Here is a 20,221-nt window from a genome sequence, read left to right on the forward strand (position 1 = left end):
TCTTGTGTGATGAGGTAACTAGAGATGGATTTTAGTTAACTTTAACTCACCTGCAAACCCAAGTTTGCAGAGACCCCTCATTGCATTGGGAAAATTTGCACATAACCTATTGGAAGATGTTTGCCTCAACCAGAAGGGCACATTTATTTATTTATTTATTTATTTATTTACTGATTTTATATACTGCTTTTCTCCCAGGACGGGATTCATGTCCACATGGACACACCGGTTTTCCTATTTGAAAAGTGTACAACCAGCTGAAAGTCATCTTTATTAGGTACTAGCCATCCCCTGCCATGCCTTGCTGTGGCCCAGTCTGTGTATATATGTTTTGTGTGTGTATATATATATGTGTGTGTGTGTGTGTATGTGTTAGTATATATTTGTGTATATGTGGTTTTGCTCATGCATTGTAATGTATTTTTTATTTTTTTGGCTTTTTAAGTCAAACATAAAACACTGTTTTTCAGTGTTTTATGAGTGATGATTACTCTTTGACCTCATAAGGTGTATTGCGTCCAAATTTGGTGTCAATTCACCCAGTGGTTTTTAAGTTACGTTAATCCCACAAACGAACATTTTTATTTATATAGATAACGTGCCTTTGTGTTAGCCTGTGATTTCAGCATATTTCTATCGTAAGCCTTATAGCAAGGGCAGCCTGCAGCAGGTCAGTACAGAATAATCTGTCATGTATTTCTGCGCAATTCTTCTAGTAATCATTACTGAAGACCTGATTCTCAGCTCAGACAGGATGGCTCCAACCTTAAGATGTCCAAAGAGTCTTTTAATATTGAAATCAAAGAAGATATTGAACTAGAAGCATCAATGGCTTCTCTTTGGCTGCTACTTCAACACATACAGTGTTCAGGCTTTACTTTTTTATTTGTTGGTTTTTAGAATACAATAAATGGAACCCACCCACCCCCAAACATCCCTCAAAACAGGATTCAGTTCCCCACCTCCCCGTTTTCCAGACATTTTGAACAATGAAATAAATAACCAACTCCTCCTCCTCCTCAGCAGCAAGGGAGTAAAGATTCCTCTTTGTTCCTGGACGTCCTGTGCTGTCTCCCGTCGGACATAATAAATGCACAGGAGGGGCAGTATCATGCAAACACCCAGAGACCAGGGCACAGGCAGGGCTGGGCTGGAGCAAGGCGCTCAAGGAAAGGGGCAGATGGTAACTGTGCGCCCTAGATTTTCCCTAGGCACCCCACCCTCTTGAAGTCACAGAGGGATGTGGGAAAACTCGGGAAAGCCACTAGAGCTAGAACGACTATCACCTCACTTGGGATCTGATGGGGAGAGTAGAATATATCCCAGTCTTAAGAGACCTGCAAAATCTGAGCTGGAGAAAGAGGAGGAATGTGAACAGTCAACTCACAAATAACGCAACACAATTAAGTCAGGCTAATATGAACACACTCCCATCGCCCCCGTCCCTCCCTCCATCCCCAATTCCCCAGAAGGTATGAGTGGATGGGTGTTGGCTGAACTGTGGGTCGAAGGGAACCACAAACAGGAGCCGGGAGCTGGAACTGAGGGGAATGGGAGCAACTTCTGGGATTATACAGAAGTTCTCTCCTCCTGTTTTAGCGGCACTGAAGCCCAGCTCTCAGCCTCTGCAGGACAGGGCTCTCTCCTTCTGCCTTTTCTCTCTTCTTCTCTGCCTGTTGTTCTTGGCTCCTCTGTCACACATCTGCGGCCTCTCATAGGCCCAGTCCCGGCACCAGCCACTGCAAGTCGGAAAATGCAAAGATTTCCCTGCAAGGGCCTACTCCTCACTCTCCAACTTGAGGCTGACGCTACGCGTCTTGGCTCGGGGCTGAGTGGTGCCTCCTCCTTCGCGCTCGGCCTGGCTCTGTCCCCGAGAGCGCAAGAGCTGGCTCTGCTTGCGCAGAAAGTCCACAGGAGCAGGGCAGCCGTAACTGCCTTTTCCCAGCGTGGGCCGCGTGGTCCCCTTTGGTGAATGGGCGAGAGAAGCGGCTTCCAGCTGTGCCAAGTGTGCAACGTAGCCATCTGACAGGAACTGCAAGGAAAAAGAGATTAAAGAAGCCATTGTTTCTTTATTTTCTGACAACTCTTTGTAGGCTTCTCTGTTACATTGCTGGCTCCAAACCTGGAACCCACCCAATAACACAAAACCTCATACCTGGCACTGGCTTTGTAATTTTTTCACAGCCCTGCCCACGATGTAGATTTGAGCTGGTGGAAGCCCTAAGGAGCTATAGACCGAGATGTCCTTAGTGGATCCATAGGCAGCCACAATGGTGACCTCTGCCTGCAATAAGTCAAAGAAGACACTAGTAATTTTCCTCCCACATTTCCATCTTTTTTTCTGAGGTGCTCTTTCAAGATGCTGCCACATGCACCAGTGCTTTGCCAGAGCTACCATCCCAGACCTTTCCCCCTTATGCTTGAGTCTTTCTCAAGAAAAGCTTGTCTGATGCTTCCCATACCTCCTGTTGAAGGCCCTGGAGAAAGGCAGCTTTCTGGCGGAGGGGGTCATGCGTGAGGCCATCACAGAAAGAGACAATGCCATGAGGAAAGTTGTGCTGGGTGAGCCAAGCCACCACACGGTGCTTCTGCATGTCTGGACGCCCAGTCACATAGATGATCATGAACCCAGAGTCTTGCCAATGCCTAAAGAGGTAAAGGAAAGATTATCTGCAGGCCCTAGATGGCTTATTTATTCAGGAATCCTATTAGGACAGAGGTGGAAGATGCACAGCATTGCAAGACTTTGCTGGACTGCAACATCCAACAGTCCTAAATGCTGGCTATCTGACTATTGTTGATGAAGCTGCAATTGCATAACATCTGGAACACCAACATTGCCCTTCCTGGGTCTAGATTGCAAAAGACTGAGGGCTGCAGGTAGATGGCAAGTGTATCTAGTCACCTAGTCCTCCAGATGTTTGGGAATTTAACTCCCAGAAGCCTCAGCTGCTTTGGCCAATGATCAGGGATTCTGGAAGTTCAATGCCAAAACATCTGAAAGACCAGAGTTTGGGAAAGTCGGGTTAAGGACACTGTTTGTGATATTTTAAAATCACTTCTCTTTACAGTTCAAAGAACTTCTCTTCTAGTCAACAGAAGGATTCCTTTATCAGTGACCACAGTTTTGAAAACAGTTTTAAAAACCTATAGGTTTAAAAAGCCTATTTAAATAAGTTTTGAAACAGTCTCACTCACAAATACTATTTAAAGTATATTCATAAACTTTTAGGAAACAGAACATGAAGGTCTAGATCAGTGGATCTCAACCTGTGGGTCCCCAGATGTTTGGCCTTCAACTCCCAGAAATCCTAACAGCTGGTAAATTGACTAGGATTTCTGGGAGTTGTAGGCCAAAACACCTGGGGACCCCCAGGTTGAGAACCACTGGTCTAGGTCTTCTGAAGCACCCTTCTTAGTAGCACCTTGCCTCGGAACACAGGAAATCTACTGTATTTTGTTATTGTAGTAAAAAGCTATTTGTCACGCCCATTTCTCCACAAAATTGCATCATCTTTTTAAAAAGCAAAGTTAATGGGCAGCATGACATGTAATTTATTTATTCATTCATTTAGTATATTTATATACCACCTTTCTCATTCTTGGGTGGACTCGAGGTGGTTTACAATATATTGATGGCAAGAATTCAATGCCAACATACATATAATAAAATAAAATCACAATAACCAAACACTGACATATAACTATAAATTAAAATCATTAAAATCATTAAACATAGGCATATACAACCTGTAAACACTAAGACAAAGCATTAAAAACATCTTAATATAAATATTAAAATCACATGATCCAAAAATCATCCATTGTGGCCATAGCACGTATTTCCTTATTATTCTTTGCATCGCATTACTGGCCAAAAGCTTGGCCCTACAACCACATCTTTTTTCTTTTTGAAGTCCAGGAGGGAGGGCGTTGATTTAATTTTACTGGGGAGAGAGTTCCAGAGTTGAGGAGCCACCACTGAGAAGGCCCTGTCTCTTGTCCCCACCAATTGCACTTGCAACATAGGTGGGACCGAGAACAGGGTCTTCCCAGAAGATCTTAACCTCCAAGATGGTCCATAGAGGGAGATACATTTAGACAGGTAAGCTGGGCTGGAACCGTTTAGGGCAGTGGTTCTCCACCTGGGGTCCCCAGGTGTTTTGACCTACAACTCCCAGAAATCCCAGCCAATTTATCATCTGTTAGGATTTCTGGGAGTTGAAGGCCAAAACATCTGAAGACCTAGAGGTTTAGAACCATTGGTTTAGGGCTTTATAGGCTAAAGCCAGCACTTTGAATTGTAGCAAACTGGCAGCCAGTAGAGCTGACATAACAAGGACGTTGTGTACTCCCTGTACACTGCCCCAGTTAGCAATCTGGCTGCCACTTGTTGGGCCACTGGAAGCTTCCAAACAGTCTTCAAAGGCAACCCCATGTAGAGCGCATTGCAGTAATCTATCCTCGATGTAACAAGAGTGTGGACCACCATAATGGCATTGAAATTTGTAAGGTAGGTGGATGTGGACTGAAGAAGTATCTATTTTTATACTGAATAATGGTGGGAAAAAGAGCAGAATGAAACTGCATTCTATGATAAATATATATTTGTTGAAATGTCTCATTTTGATCCACAGTAGTCTCCTATGAGATGCAATGTTCAGATGCCTAGATTTTAGTCAATACCCAGAGCACAACTTAGAAACTTGCTTTCTTTTTAAACTACAGTATGGCCAATGCTAGCTGGGGGATTCTGGGCACTGCAGTCCAAAAAAACCTAACTGATCTCAGTTCTTGCCTAGAAAAAGAGACAGAGGCTTTCTTTTCCTATTTTACATGATAAGGAAAAGCAGGGTTTCTAGGACTAGCTTAATCAAATGGGAGTTTCAGAAGATAATCCAATTGATTAAACAAAGGCATCTTTCAGTGAATCCATCTTGACAGCATTTTGGCACTGAGAGACTTGGAAATTGGCAACTAACTCTACTACAGGCTTATATAAATGTGGGGGATCAGTAGAGCTGTTTCTGCAGCTGGTGTTTTAATTTGTCATTCTGTTGTTGTCTTGAAGAGTATACGGGTTTGAAAACAATGATTAGGTACATCAGAGTAGCATAGTTGATTTCAAACCAAGCTTGGCTTTCAGATACAGACATAGTGGTGGCGGGGGGTCTGCAGGAATGAGAAGTCTATCAGGAAAATTGCTGCAAGATTATTGCAACTGCCCCCCATGTGCCCTGCAGAGTCCCCGAGCGCTGCTGTCACTTACCTTACTACATCAACAGCACCAGCACGTACTTTGGGATCGCTGCCCATAATGGAGACACTGGCTGTGAAGGAACCATCAATACTGAAGACGACGCATGGTGTGGCCTTAGCTACTACGGTCAGAAAGCACTCAGCATAAGTGTGATCACCCCTGTAGAGGGAAGTGAAAGGGAATCCATCTTTTTCCAGGTATTGAAAACGCCATCACACACAACATTATCAGAATTAGAAAATGCAAGGACCTCCCCTTCAAAAAGTTCGGGAAAGTGACACAGCCTATTTACCCCTACATCTTTAGAAAACAGAGGAAGAAATAATAATAATAATAATACTAAATTAATAAATACTTTATTCATAGACCGCATTATCTCCCCAAGGGGACTCAGAGTGGTTATATCAAGGTTACATCAAGCAGTGTAATTTTGGCAGATTGGTAGGACACATGCCATCTGTCAAGGACAAAAATCTCAGTGGATTTGGAGAGGGGAGAGGTGCATTCTATAGGATGAGTGGCCCACAGTCTCTTTCCAGATATGTTTTTTAGCCAACCCCATCCCAGACAGTATAAATAATGGTAAATGTTCATGGGAACTTCTCAGGTTCTTCATGTCATCAAGTAAATATAAAATAACATGCATTATTATTTATTTTATTTAGTTCATTTATATCCTGCCTTTCTCACCTCACAAAGGACCTAAGGCAGCTTACAAAATCCAGCAAGAATTCAATGCCGTAACATACACATTACAATAAAACCAATATAACAATGAAACGTACCCCATAAACTATTTTTGTGGGTCAACAATTAAAACATATAAGCAAATTAAAAACACATAAGACAATGATAACAGGCTAAAAATTTATAACATATTAAAAACATAACGTGCTGACTCTTGATTTTATACTTAGTAATTAGTCCATAGTCATTATCCAAACTGTTGAAGTAAAATTCCATATTGGCCTATTCTCCAAACGCCTGCATACAAAATCAGGTCTTAAGTTTTTTTCTGAAGACCAGGAGGGATGGGGCCTGCCTGATGTCACTAGGGAGGGAGTTCCACAACTGAGAGGCCACCACTAAGAAGGCCCTGTCTCTCGTCCTCACCAATCGCATTTGCGAAGGGGATGAGAGCAAAAGCAGTACCTCCCCAGCAGATCTTAAGGGGAGACACATTTGAACAGGTAAGTTGGACCAGAACTGTTTAGGGCTTTATAGGCGAAAGCCAGCACTTTGAATCGAGCCTGGTAGCAGACTGGCATCCAGTGGAGCTGACGTAACAGAGGGATTGTATGCTCCCTGTACGTCACTCCAGTGAGGAATCTAGATGCCACCCGTTGAACTATTTGAAGCTTCCAGGCAGTCTTCAAAGGCAGCCCCACACAGAGCATGTTGCAGTAATCTATCCGAGATGTAACAAGAGCATGGACCACCGTGGCCAAGTCTGACTTAGTATAATATAAAAATATAAAATATAATAAAGAGGAGACCATCAGCATTAGTACAACAGAGAAAAAGAATTTATGTCTCTAGATTTCTATACCAGCAGGAGGAGGAGAAAGTGGAGGTGGTGTGTGTGTGTGTGTGTGTGGTGGTGGGGGGGGGGGGGGGGAGAGGCCATGAATTGCAATGATCAGTTATTGCATACTGTCATACATATAAGTCATCTTTTTATATAGTTTTAGGGGTGATTTTGTGGGGGAAAATATAATTAATACATCCCCCGCCCCCATTTTTCTAAGCAAAAAAGCTTTGTAAGACAACAGGCTTCTCCTGTAACACAATTTATTATTCACACCAGGCCTTCACACATCAAATAATGTAAATTGGACCAAGAATAAAATTAAGAAGTTTGCTGCGCACTCACCTCACCACCATGCGGACAGGGTACATGCCAATGCCAAGCATCTTCTCCTCGGGGAGAGTGTAGGAGAGCCTTCCACTGCCACTGGTCACCTCTGTGCCATAGTGGACCCACTTCCCTGACAGTGGCTGTGCCATGACATAGATGTCAACCTGGGAGAAGGGATCAGAGGACACCAGTATCATTAATTCCTTGGTATCATCCTTCGCAAGCACTGTTCCCCCTCTGCAGCAATTGCCCTCTTCAGTGTTTGCTAATTTTGGAACCTTGCTTAGGTCTGGAGGGGGAGGCATGACTACCCCCTTCATTTTCCACATCATCTGCTTGCATCCGTCTTTCCTCCTGGGCATTTTCTACTTTATTTTGCTTATACAGTAGGCCAGTTATTTTCCAAAAAAGTAAGAAAGAGCAAGAGTAAGAAGAACTCATGCAAGAACAACAGCATTCATAGCCTTAGGTGACTGCCTCACTGGAACCAGCCCTGGTATCAAGGAAGACAGCATGCTTGAGGAGGAGACACAGGACACCACACCAAGTTCAGCTCCTTTTCATTTTCTGAGGGAATCTGCAAATAGTACTTAGGAATCTACACAGAAACAAGGGTACGCATGACAAATAATGCTCAGATTCCCCTGGTTGCAACTTCTCTCTGTTCACTTATTCTTGTTGGACACAAATGAACATCACAACATAGAGAAGACTATTGTTACCTTCTCTCCAGTCAGAGTCACCACATCCAACGGTCCATACATGAAACGCCCGTTGAGAACCTGGGGCCGCCCTTCACACACAATGACATCGCTGGCACGGTGGTTGGCTGTGACATTCTGGAGGACAAAGCACCAGCAGCCTCTTAGCAAATTTATTTTTCCAAGGAGATAGATAAAACATCAAAACTGAACTGTTCATAGAATGATTACCGAGGTGGAAGAGGATGGTTACAACAACAACTACTGTTGCTGTGGTGGTTGTTACAGCTTCCTTGCAAGTAGGTAAACTCACAGAGTGTTTACAAAGTATTTTTTATGAAAGGGAATGGATCTACCCTTCAGATTTGGAATGCAACTCTTACTTATGACATCTTGCCTACTCAAGAGCCCCCGGTTTCACTATGGGTCAAACCCTTGTGCTGGCAGGACTGCTGACTGAATCTGGAGAGAGTGGGTTGAGCTCCCTCTGTCAGATCCAGCTCCCCATGCAGGGACATGAGACTAGCCTCCCTAAAGGATGGTAAAATATCAACAACTACAAAAAAAAAATCATCCGGGCATCCCCTGGGTAACATCCTTGTAGACAGCCAATTCTCTGACACCAGAAGCAACTTGTCATTTCTCAAGGCACTCCTGACACACACACAAATCTTACCAATTTGCTTCTTTGTTTTTAATTTCAGTTGTGATTGCAATCCTAAATAGAGTCCAATGGTCTATAGCGGTTAGATGAGCCAGAAACTATCTAGACAGCCACAGTTTGCCACCTCCCCATTGTTGTGTATGTGCCGTACTTGTATATTTATTGTTGGTTTTGAATAATGTCATACTGTTTGAAAGAAGGTGTATTTAATATAATGGTTTATTTAGTTTTTAACCCTCTCCACCCCCCACCCCCAATCTTCAGGTTTTTAGATGTAGAAACTTAGAATCATAAAACTGGCAGAGACCCCAAAGGCCATCCAGTCCAACATCACTCTGCCAAACAGGAATCCATAGTCAAAGCACTTCTGACAGATAGCCATCTAACCTGTTCAAAAACCTCCAAAAAGGAGACTTCATCACTTTCTGAGGTAGTGTGTTTGAACAGTTTTTACCATCAAGAAATTTTCCCTGTACCTTGTTTTAATTTATGTTGTGAACTCCTTTGTGTCCCATGTCCAGAGAAAGGAGGGACATGAATTGATTGATTGACTGACTTATAGTAATTATTACTTTTTGCTTGATTGTTTTATCCTCTTTCAACACAGAAGTGCACTTCATTTAACTGATGCCTATGTCATCTAAATTATGCAGCAAACCCTGCCCACAGACCTTTTAGTTTTTTACACAAATTGCGTAATTGCATTTCGCATACATGGCAATGTTTATTTAAAGCCTTTCCTCAGATTATGGAAAAAGGATTAAATACTAATTGTTATTATAAAGACTGCGTAAATAATCTCCAAACGGCTAACAGCAAAGTAAATGGAAAAATATTTTAAAGGCATTACCTTCTGTCACTAATCAGAAGCAAAAGTTTTTTTTAAAAAAAAACCTAGAAAATTGGTTATTGTTTTTTGGTTTTGCTTTACTTTTGTCTTTTTTTTTGGGTGGGGGGGGGGGGGGCATTAAAAAAGAGTTTCCTTAGACCTTTTATACAAGGCTTATAGAACCAAGAGCTGCTAGGATTCCCTTTCTGGAAGCAAGTCCAGGCTTGAGTTCAAGTGCCTCAGGCAGGAAGCAGCTGTTGCAACTTCCTTCCAGAGATCTGCAATGAACCTCTTCAAATTGCGATAGAAGGTTTCTCAACAGGGTAAGCCTGTAAGTGCTTGTCAAAACACAAACAGATGAAGTAGCTTCTCAATTCCAAAGTTTGAAAGCGAAAATCCAGACCTTTGGCTTCAAACACGTTCTGCAAACACAGTTGGGAAATACTGCTTTTCATAAACTAGGATTTGCAGGATCTGGCTAAGGGATTCTGGGACTTATAGTCACAAACACAACAACCCAGAACCAGGTAAATATAGAATCGTCTACATTACTGCTATTCAAGGTGCTGGTCCATGGGCCAATGCTATTTCCTGAGTTATTAGATGTTGGTCCCTGGGAAGTTTCCAGGGGAAATAATGGTCATGTTCCCTGGCACCCTGGTCTACCACATCAACTTCCCTGGGAGACACACTGATCTATTTATTTATTTACAACATTTCTATGCCGCCCTTCTCACCCCAAAAGGGACTCATGAGTGGCTTACAAGTTATTTGTATATATATTATATTATTAGCATAGCACAGTATTAGTATTGTATGTTACTATATTGTACTATACCACTATACCAGTGGTTCTCAACCTGTGGGTCCCCAGATGTTTTGGCCTTCAACTCCCAGAAATCCTAAAACTGGTAAACTGGCTGGGATTTCTGTGAGGCTGGGGTTTCTGTTGTAGGTCAAAACACCTGGGGACCCACAGGTTGAGAACCACTGCACTATACTGTAATATTATTAGTAATATTACATGTAATATAAATGTATAATTATTATATTGTATTATTATTATTATATTGTATTACATTATAATATTATCAATATTATATGTGTACATGATATATTATATTATTAGCACAGCACGATACTCGTATTACTATATTGATGCTGGAGGGAGGGGCTTCCAACTGATGACTCAGGAGACATACATACAATAGTTTGATTTTGTTTGTGACCTGAAAATACTGATTTTGTAATATATATACATGGTGGTGCGGCGGGTTAAACCACTGACCTGCTGAACTTGCTGACCAAAATTAGCAGTTTGAATCCAGGGAGCAAGGTGAGCTCCCACTGTTAGCCCCAGCTTCTACCAACCTAGCAGTTCAAATACATGCAAGTGTGAGGAGACCAATAGGTACCACTTCTGCAGGAAGGTAACGCTACCCCATGCTGTCATGCCGGCCATATGATCTTGGAGGCGTCTACGGACAATGTTGGCTTTTTGGCTTAGAAATGGAGATGAGCACCACCCCCATGAGTCAGACATGACTAGTCTGAATGTCAAGGGGAAACCTTTCCCTTTACTTATAGGTAAAATATATGGAATTGTTTTGGCAGGCATGGAGAGGAAAAATGAAAAGCAGCTAACAGGCACCTGCAAAGCTGCCTTTAAGAAAATTAGTAATGAAAGGGATTGGATCAGCCCCAAATCTTTTCCTGGAAGACAAGTTCTCTTGTCTTGGCCCACACTGCATTTCAGTTTCCGATGGATGCCTGCAGCACAGAATGGGGGCAGGACCACATACCCGGATCTTCACTTGTGTGCGCTTGCGTTGCCACTTCTCACGGGGAAAAGCTGGGCTGTAGATGGAACTCTCCTCATTTTCTGTCACTTGGTGCTGCTCTGTCTCAATCACCTGCAATCACAGAACATCAGCCCATGACCCCTACAGCTCCCAGGTCCCAAAGCCACTCAACTGCATTAAGTAATTATCCCGGCAAGATACAAAAAGACCTTGGGACAAAAAAAGCCTACCTTTTGGCCTACAACTCCCCAAATCCTTCAGACAGAGGTTTCAGAACTATATTCCAAAAAATAAAATCCTCCGACTTTATCTTTGCTAACATTCAGGGAAACTGGGGGCACTGCTTAATAGCAATAGAAAGCAAAATGCTGCCTCTCCTCATGAGGATCAAGCAGTTTAGTTTTTCTTATCATTTGATCCTTTTTAACCAGGGCTAAGAAGAAATGAATCGAGGCCTTCTATATAACTGTTGTGCATTTTGTCAGTGACCTCCAGCTTCTTCTTGTTTGTTTATTTATTCAGTGGCTGTTCCTTACAAACCAATGATCTCCTTTGCTTTCTATCTTAAAATGACCCTTCTGTCCAGCACTATCAGGGTCTTCTCAGACCACTAGTCCAGCCTACTGTTTACTCCAATATTCATTTTCTGAGTACTGGGAGAAGATCATCCTTTTCAAAATTCAGGTTCCTACCAAATTTTTCACTTCCCCATACAATTCTGGATCTGCCTATCTCCAAAATTGGGAAAGCAAAGCTCATCCATTAGGACCGGGGTCTGCTCCATAAGTGCCCACTCTATTTGCTTTTGAGTGGCTTTCCTATCTGGCTCTGTTTTTCAATAAGATATTTGCTGCTGCCTTGGTGGAATTACCAGCATGATATATTAGGATCAGCAGCTGACGGACTGGCGTTATATCACCTTCAATTGTTCCCCAAACTTCCCAGCCCTATATTAAATTAACTTCTCCACCCCTACATCCCCTTCTTGAAAAGGTTGCCTATGAAGTTTCCTATCAGACACCCTTTCCCCCAAAAAGTTTTCATCTTGCAACTTCCCATACAAATACCAATGACAGCCACTCATTTGAATCACAGTGGCATGTTCTCTAACACCTTCATCTGCTATGGGCATTTTACCTGTCGGAGAATGAAAGCGGCCACATCAGCACTTTCCCAATAGCTGGCATGGAAAAGGTGAGGCAGGGTGATCGTAGGAAATGCCGTCAGTGCCTCTGGGCAGTAGAGGGAGTAGTCAATGCGTTTAGTTCCCCACCAGCGATCCAGAACTAGACATTGAAAGGAAGAGAAATTGCATTAAGCTCCCCCACTGCACACTCCTGCCTTATTCCTTTCTCCCAGCGCAGCTGGGGAGTACTCCAAAGCATGAATGGCTGCTTTTGTTATGCACACCCTTCTTGCGTTCTCTTTATCTTATCAAATACACAACTCATGGTTACCTATATTTTCTAGAGATATGAACATTTGATTTCTGTCCCCCTGCTCTCTCCCCCCACCCCCAAAATAGGCCTTCACAACTCTAGTCTATTGAAGGTCAATACAAAAATATTACGTGCATTAGCAGGGATGCAGCAACATCTGTCACAACAACCAATCCTTTACAGATACGAACAATGCATAACCTCTTCATTAGGAAGCATTCAGCTTCATTAACTAAATGACTTCTGAACCATAAGCCTCCACTTTACTTTCGAGACGTAGGGAAAACAGAGATGAGCAGGAGATGGAATATGAAGGAACCATATTTCTGTTCTCACAAAAGACATGGACCAAAAATAATAATATTATGGATTAGATCAGTGGTTCTCACTCTGTGAGTCCCCAGGAGTTTTGGCCTATAACTCCCAGAAATCCCAGCCAGTTTAACAGCTGTTAGGATTTCTGAGAGTTGAAGGCCAAAACATCTGGGGACCCACAGATTGAGAACCACTGACTTAGACTATTAGCCCTAGAGCAGGAGGCGGGAAGCTTATATAACATATACCATCCCCAGACTTTCACTTTTATGTTCCCCAAGTTCCCTTGGCATACCCTGCAAAACCCCTCAAAAATTATGTTTTACTGAGCTATTTTCAGGTGATTTTTTTTTTGCCTGAGACTTGCTCCACATCCATGAAAACCACTTGTTCTTTCCTACACCTCCAGAACTTGCCTTTAGTGCTTTTCAGTTGAAAATAAGGCAAAATAGTGATGGGAGGTGATGTGAGATGCACAAAAGTACATTGCACAGTAGCCCACTGCTGTGTTAGGAGGTGGGTGGGAAGGCAGTGAGACAAAAGGATTATGGCACCCCTGAGAACAGTGTGCTGTGTATCAGGATATTTCTTTGTCCAGAAATAGCTCCTTTAGGCACAAGACCAATAACAGGGCCATCATACTGATATACCTTGCGGTGTAGTAATGATGGAGATGGGTGGAATGAGGGCATAGTTGTTCTCAAATAAAAAATGTTTCCTAATGAAATTTCCATTCAGTTGCCAAATTGCTAGTTTTGCAGCTCAGCAATAAGAAAATACAGCCCTGGCATTTTTTTAAGGGGCTGTGTAGGGTCCTGCAAAATCTCAACAGCAAGCTTTCATGAATTCATTAAAACACTATGGAAGCTTTTCCACACATGCACAAGTTATAGGCTGCAAGGCCTGTGTGTTGTGCATCTACAGCTATGTAAGAAAATTCACTCCCGACTTTGACAGATGTGCCGACACCATATTGGCACTGAGTGGTTCATCAGAAAAATAAAAACAGCAATTTTGGATTTAAAAGAATTTCAGGAGGATAGTTATCTCTTTTGGAAAATGGAAATTTCCAGAACCTTCTGGAGATTTTATGATCTTTGGAAATTGTGGAGATTTTATGATCTTTGACCTTGTTAGAAGTCACAACATTTTGAAAATGATGCCATAACCTCTTGGTAAAAGCATGACCTGTTAAGAGTTATAACCTTTTTGGGGAAATGGCATTCACCAGCATTCATGCAAGGCAACTAGGATTGTCAGCTGTTAAACTAGGTATGTCTTTGAACGGTTAGGGACAAAGAAATACCAATGCACAAAATTGACCCATATATATCCAGCAGAGTTCCAGAAGTGTTCCTTTTAGTTGCCCCAAAACATCTACTCTCCCTTGAAATATATTTGCCTTTAAATCATGCTCTCAAGAGACAAAAAAAAGTAGACTTCATTAAAAGTAACATAGTTTGTTTACACACAAACTTCATGTCCTCAGTATACAGGTACTTTGTATATCAATCCAGTTACAACAGGATTTTAAGTAGTTTCTCTGTGTAGGTAACAAAGGGCATCTTTCTTAGAATCAATAGTCCATAAACTAAAGCATCTCTCTGTTCTGAGAGTCTAAAAGAGTCTTTGTCTAGTCTTAAAGTTCAATGGAGTCTAATGGCTTCTGTACAGCATACTGTTCCTATTGAAATCTCCACACTGAAAATCTAATGGCTTCTGTACAGAAGTCTAATGGCTTCTGCCTTTCTAAAATAGAGTCAGACCCTGAACAAGCCCAGACCTGACAACGTGGTCTGAAGTCCCTCTCACATCCAAGAGTTAAGGTAAAATTGCAAACCAATACACACATATACAATACAGTAAGCAATTATTTACATAACAAACAACTAGTGGAAGCTAGAGAAGGTTGCTATTTTCAACAATTTCCAGGTCTGCAAAGAAATCACAATATTCTAGACTTTACTTATTTCTTTATTTGCCATATTTATATCCCACCCTTTTCAACCCCAAAGGGGACTCAGAGAGGTGCACAAAGGCACAATTCGATGCCACACATGACATACAATATATATTCAGCAAATATTAAAACACCCGCTAAAATCATTTTGACATTAAAATTATTAAAATCACATACTGTATATACTCGAGTATAAGCCTAGTTTTTCAGCCCTTTTTTAGGCTGAAAAAGTCCCATTCGGCTTATACTCGAATCAAGATTATTTATTATTTAATTCTATTATTATTATTATTATTATTTTACTCTATTATCATTACATTTATTATTTTACTTTATTATTGTTATTATTACATTTATTATTTTACTCTATTATTACTGTTATTATTACATTTCTATTACTTTATTATTATTACATTTATTATTTTACTCTTTTATTACTGAAAGGATGTGCAAACATATTTACACTGAAAAAGGTTGGTATCATGGTTTAATCAGAGTTGGACAGTCTTATCTTAAATTACAGTTTTATGTAAATATTCAAAAACATTTAACCTACTGATGCCTCAATTAATGTCATAGTATTGGAATCTATTTTTCTTTTGGAATTAGCAGTAGCTGCTGCATTTCTCACCTTCGGCTTATACTCAAGTCAACATGTTTTCCCAGTTTCTTGTGGTAAAATTAGGTGCCTCCGCTTATATTCGGGTCGGCTTATACTTGAGTATATAGGGTAATCCAATATTGTAGTCCAGGCCATTCCTGTTATCACTGCACCTTTCCATGTTCACATATTGCACTTCATTCAAACGCTTGGTCCTACATCCAAGTTTTCCATTTTTTCCTAAAGGTCAGGAGGGAGGGGGCAAATCTGATGCCAATAGGGAGGGAGTTCCACAGTCGAGGCACCACCACTGAGAAGGCCCTGTCTCTCGTCCCCACCAACGGCACCTGCGAAGGAGGTGGGACTAAAACCAGGGCCTCCGCAGAATATCTTAATCTCCAAGATGGTTCATAGAGGGAGATGCATTTGGATAGGTTCAGACTATTCAATAGGGCTTGAACAATATGCATTCACTACTCAGTCACAGGTTTTCATTTTACATATCTTTTTTACATGTGGATATACTCATTTTAAAATGACTTGGGGTTTTGTTTTGTTTTTGGAAGTTTCAATAAGGTGTGGAGGAGGAATTTAACCCTTCTCCCTCCATTCAGGTCCTTGCATTTAATACAATATTTGGTTTTGGTGATGATGTGGATCCCATTAATTATAAGCCCACACACCTAGCTAATGTTATCTGTGAGTTTTAAAACATTAAATACAATTAAACACTGAACATCAAATGTAATTGGGATTTGGCCTAGCCATCTAATCTTTGGCTACAGTCCCCACATCAGCATTTATTTAAAAGGCTTCCTTAAATCTGATTGTAAGGGGTTGAAATCCCACTCAGTTATGCAAGCCCATTTGGGGCCCTTCCCCACAGCCCCTTTATCCCAGGATCTGATCCCAGATTATCTGGTAGTGGGGACGCATATATTCCAGTTTATAGCAGATAATCTGGGATGAGATCCTGGGATAAAGGGCAGTGTGGAAGGGCCCTGGGTGACCTTGTGGAAGTCACACACTCTCAGCCTCAGAGGAAAGCAAAAATACATCACCTCTGAACACATCTTGCCAATAATAATAATAATTTTATTTTTATACCCTGCCTCCATCTTCCCAAAGGGACTCGGGGCAGCTCACAAAAAGGATATGCCCAACAAGTACAGGTTAAAACAAACATAAAAATACAATCAACAACAAAAAATCAATAAAACATCATAATCAGACAACATCATAAAACAACATCATGGCTGAACAACAAATGATGGGTTCATGCTCATGATTCCTAAGTGCAATGATTCCTACATAGAGCCGAGGGAAAGTGCGACAAGAATTTCCCTTAAAGATGCCATAAATCAGAAATGACTTGAAAGCCCACAAAAATAACAAAGTGTCTTGGCTGTGCACAGGACTGCATCCCTTCACTCTTTAATCCAATATAGTATAGTACTTGAATTCATTAGTGTCAAACCCAGAAGATCAATGGCTTGGCAGAGACAGAAGACTGTGAAAGCCCTTCAGTCTGGAACATAGGGTGCAAGTGGCACAATATGGCCAGGCTACGGAACTGGTGAGGAATTCGGTCAAAGAACAAGCCTTTTTCTTGGCTGCACAGCAACTATTCAGTGCCTGCAAAATGAACTCATTTGACTTGTGGACACAAGGATCATTGTTTAGGTTTCTTTCTGAATCGGCAATTAGTATATTCAGGAGGGACTTGCCGATACTTCCTGAACCGCAACCATACAAGAATCAGATTATGTGTACTTCAAGCACCATGAATCTATAAAACACTTGGTTATACGGGTTGAATCTTCTTTTTTCCAGAAATCTGAAGGACTTTTTGCCACTCCTCCTCACTTCCACCTTTGAGGGGAAAGGCTTGAGTTTTTCTCAAGGAGCTGTATGAAATTTGATGGGAGAAAGGAAGGCTGGAAGGATTGTGAATTATGGTGTTGGAGTTACACAAATCTCCTGTAAAAAGCAGGCATTGGGGAGTGAAAAGGCCAAATGCATCTAAGCTGCCACAGACACAGGGAATGATGTAAAGTTCCACCTGCCTAGACAGTACATGTTGAGTTTTCCTTTTGCCTGGTCAATGGCAGAGTGGAGAAAGTGCCTTGGAAAACGGATGTGAGAGTGGTGTAGGTAGACAGGGCAGCCATAGTTTTAGGATGGCACAGGATTGCAGAGTCAGAACTTTAGGTTCAAAAATATTTATTGAAGTAAAAGAAATACATCCTTAATAGAAAAGGTCTTGGAGCTAAGTACCTTAGAAAGTCTTATCTTGTAAAGGAGGTAAAAGGTAAAAAGATCCACACAGCTATATTTTGCCTAGAGAGAGGCAAAATGCATCCTTACTGGAAGAAAGAAAAGGCAGAAGAGACTGGAAAATGGTGAAGAACCGCATGGTCAATCCAGGGCAATAAAACTTAAAGAGGAAGTTCCCTCACAGAATTCCATTACTACGTCATTAAAGGGGGAGGAGACAATGGCTGGCAATGAAGAGAAAGACAAAGCCCTTTAGGAAAACATGCATCGGTATGTGGGGGGAGGAATCCTTTAGCCTAGTCCTATCTCTAGCCTAGCTACTCATTGAGGTATTGAAACGTGATGGCACAAGAAACTTATACAGTCCATGGATTAAACCCAACAAAAAAAGAATGATTTTAAAATGTGTGAGAGAAAAATCCTGATCTTCAAATGACTTCATATTACACAACTACCACCAACACACTGTGGGTTAAGAGTAGGGGAAGGTGGAGCTCATGTGTATATGAAACGTCAAGCTTCCTGTGGACCTACAAAAGCAACATGGATTTTATAGAGTTTCCATAGGAAAGGAATATTCAGAGGTGGTTTGGCCAGTTCCTTCATGTGAAATAGAGCTTATAGCCACTGATATACATCGGCAGTCTCTCATTCAAAGACTAACCAGGGCTTAGCCTGCTTACTGTCCAAGATCAGATGGAATCAGATGGCCTTTAGGTCTCCAGATATGGATCACATGCTGAATGTGGCTTTCTTGTCTTTTCTGTAACACTGACAGTGGCTGCGTTCAAAATTATGATGTTGAGGGAGAATACTGTGGAGGTCATGGTCCAACAAAAAGGCAAATAAATGGGTTCTAGGACACATCAAGAATAAACTCTCCCAGGAATCTAGAATGCCTAAATTGAAGCTATCATATTTTAGGCATAATATGAGAAAAAATGACCCAAAGTTAATTATGTTGGGGAAATAGGCAGAAAGTAGGAAAAGAAGAAGTTCATATTGCATATGGATTGACACCGTTAAAGAATCTTGAGGCCTCTTCTACACTGCCATATAATCCAGATTATCCAGGAACATAATCCACATAATCTGCTTTTAACTGAATTATATGAGTCTACACTGCCATATAATCCAATTCAAAACAGATAATCTGGATTTTATATGGCAGTGTAGAAAGGGTGAGCTTGCAAGAACTGAAACAGGCCATTTGTACCAGGATCTCTTGGAGGTCTCCTATTCACATGGTCATCGTACATTGAAGCTGACTTGATGGCACATAACAACAAACAACAGAGTCCAATGCCTTCCACTATCAAACTTACTGCCCCAATGACAAAAAGGATGTGCTCCCTTTCCTTTAAATGAGTTGCTGCACCTCCACAAATCACAATGAAGCTTCAAAAGAATGGTCAGCAAAGGATCTCTATTCCCTTCACCTGAAGAAGTTGCCCATCCGGCTTGTAGATGGACTCAGGTGAACCAAAAGTGAACTGAAATGGAGGGATGGAAAGAAAAAGGACACTCACTCTTGACCACTTCGTTGGTGCTGGTTACAGTGCTCTCGCCTGTGGTTCCTTCGTTCCCTTTCCAGAAGCCCCCAAATGCACCCGTCGGCGTGGGTGGTGTGACAAGGTCCAACTCATCCATGAAGAGGGAAGAGTGACTCTGCAAGGCCTCCGCTAGGTCAAGGAGAAAGGGAAACAGGGATGAACACAAAGATAGCTTTACATCCTAGACTGCCAGGAGATCCCAAAGCACCGTTCTTTAGGCACAGTTATAACAGAAGTGCCTTGCACATCCACCGGTTTCACATGCATAAGAACTACATAAAAATATAGATGCTACCACAGTGTGAGCCTGAGAGAGAGCCTGAGTGAAGGAGAATATGACTTTAAAGGTCAACTCCAAGAGACTGTTCCATAAAATCATTTCCTTTGGCGTCAATTTCTTGAGAAAAGCAGAATCAGCTTAGCTCCAGTGGTCATGATGTGGAATCAATCACACCACAGAAAAGCAGGTCCCATGATGGGCGGAGGTACAAAGGCACCTTAAGGTTCCCAGATACAATGTGGAACACAGCCCAGGCATAGCGTGCACTGTAAGAAGCTTATTTTTACCATCATTTACTTTATACACTGTAATCTCCCTCTTACACCCACATATCCTATATACAATAGAAGCACAGATGGGTAAGAGAAGCATACAATCCACACTTCCGCAATTTAACTAAACCTATGTATTTAACATTTAGTTTTCTTCTCTACAGCGGAAGAGGTTGGTTGCCCAAAATGCAAGCCTTGGGCAACCAAAAAAAGAACAGAGGAAGTTCTCTCGCCTGTCCTTATCTAAGAGGAAGTGAATACTTTGAGACAGGAAGGGTGATTCTTTTTCAAGCCTGAAAGATACAGCCTTTCTGACACTAGTTCTTTCACTAACTTATCGCCCTGATGTGAGAAACATGGAAAGGGCTGCTTGGAACATGTAGTTTTTGACTCAGGGATAAGGATTAGGG

The 20,221-nt window shown here is 41.7% G+C and overlaps 1 protein-coding gene across 1 annotated transcript in view; it reads right to left on the reverse strand.

The window, feature by feature from the left end:
* Window positions 1-866: 866 nt before the first annotated feature.
* PITPNM1 (phosphatidylinositol transfer protein membrane associated 1) overlaps window positions 867-20,221 on the reverse strand; it is a 50,612-nt gene continuing 31,257 nt past the window's right edge. Inside the window, exons 16-24 of the mRNA XM_060771459.2 lie at window positions 19,236-19,388; window positions 12,252-12,400; window positions 11,115-11,225; window positions 7,841-7,957; window positions 7,134-7,282; window positions 5,270-5,419; window positions 2,463-2,646; window positions 2,156-2,284; window positions 867-2,032 (exon numbers count right to left, since the gene is read on the reverse strand). Coding sequence (XP_060627442.2) covers window positions 1,778-2,032; window positions 2,156-2,284; window positions 2,463-2,646; window positions 5,270-5,419; window positions 7,134-7,282; window positions 7,841-7,957; window positions 11,115-11,225; window positions 12,252-12,400; window positions 19,236-19,388 — 1,397 coding nt within the window. The 3' untranslated portion in view covers window positions 867-1,777. The remainder of the gene's footprint in view (window positions 2,033-2,155; window positions 2,285-2,462; window positions 2,647-5,269; window positions 5,420-7,133; window positions 7,283-7,840; window positions 7,958-11,114; window positions 11,226-12,251; window positions 12,401-19,235; window positions 19,389-20,221) is intronic.

Source organism: Anolis sagrei, chromosome 1, assembly GCF_037176765.1.
Source record: "Anolis sagrei isolate rAnoSag1 chromosome 1, rAnoSag1.mat, whole genome shotgun sequence".
NCBI classification, from domain to species: domain Eukaryota; kingdom Metazoa; phylum Chordata; class Lepidosauria; order Squamata; family Dactyloidae; genus Anolis; species Anolis sagrei.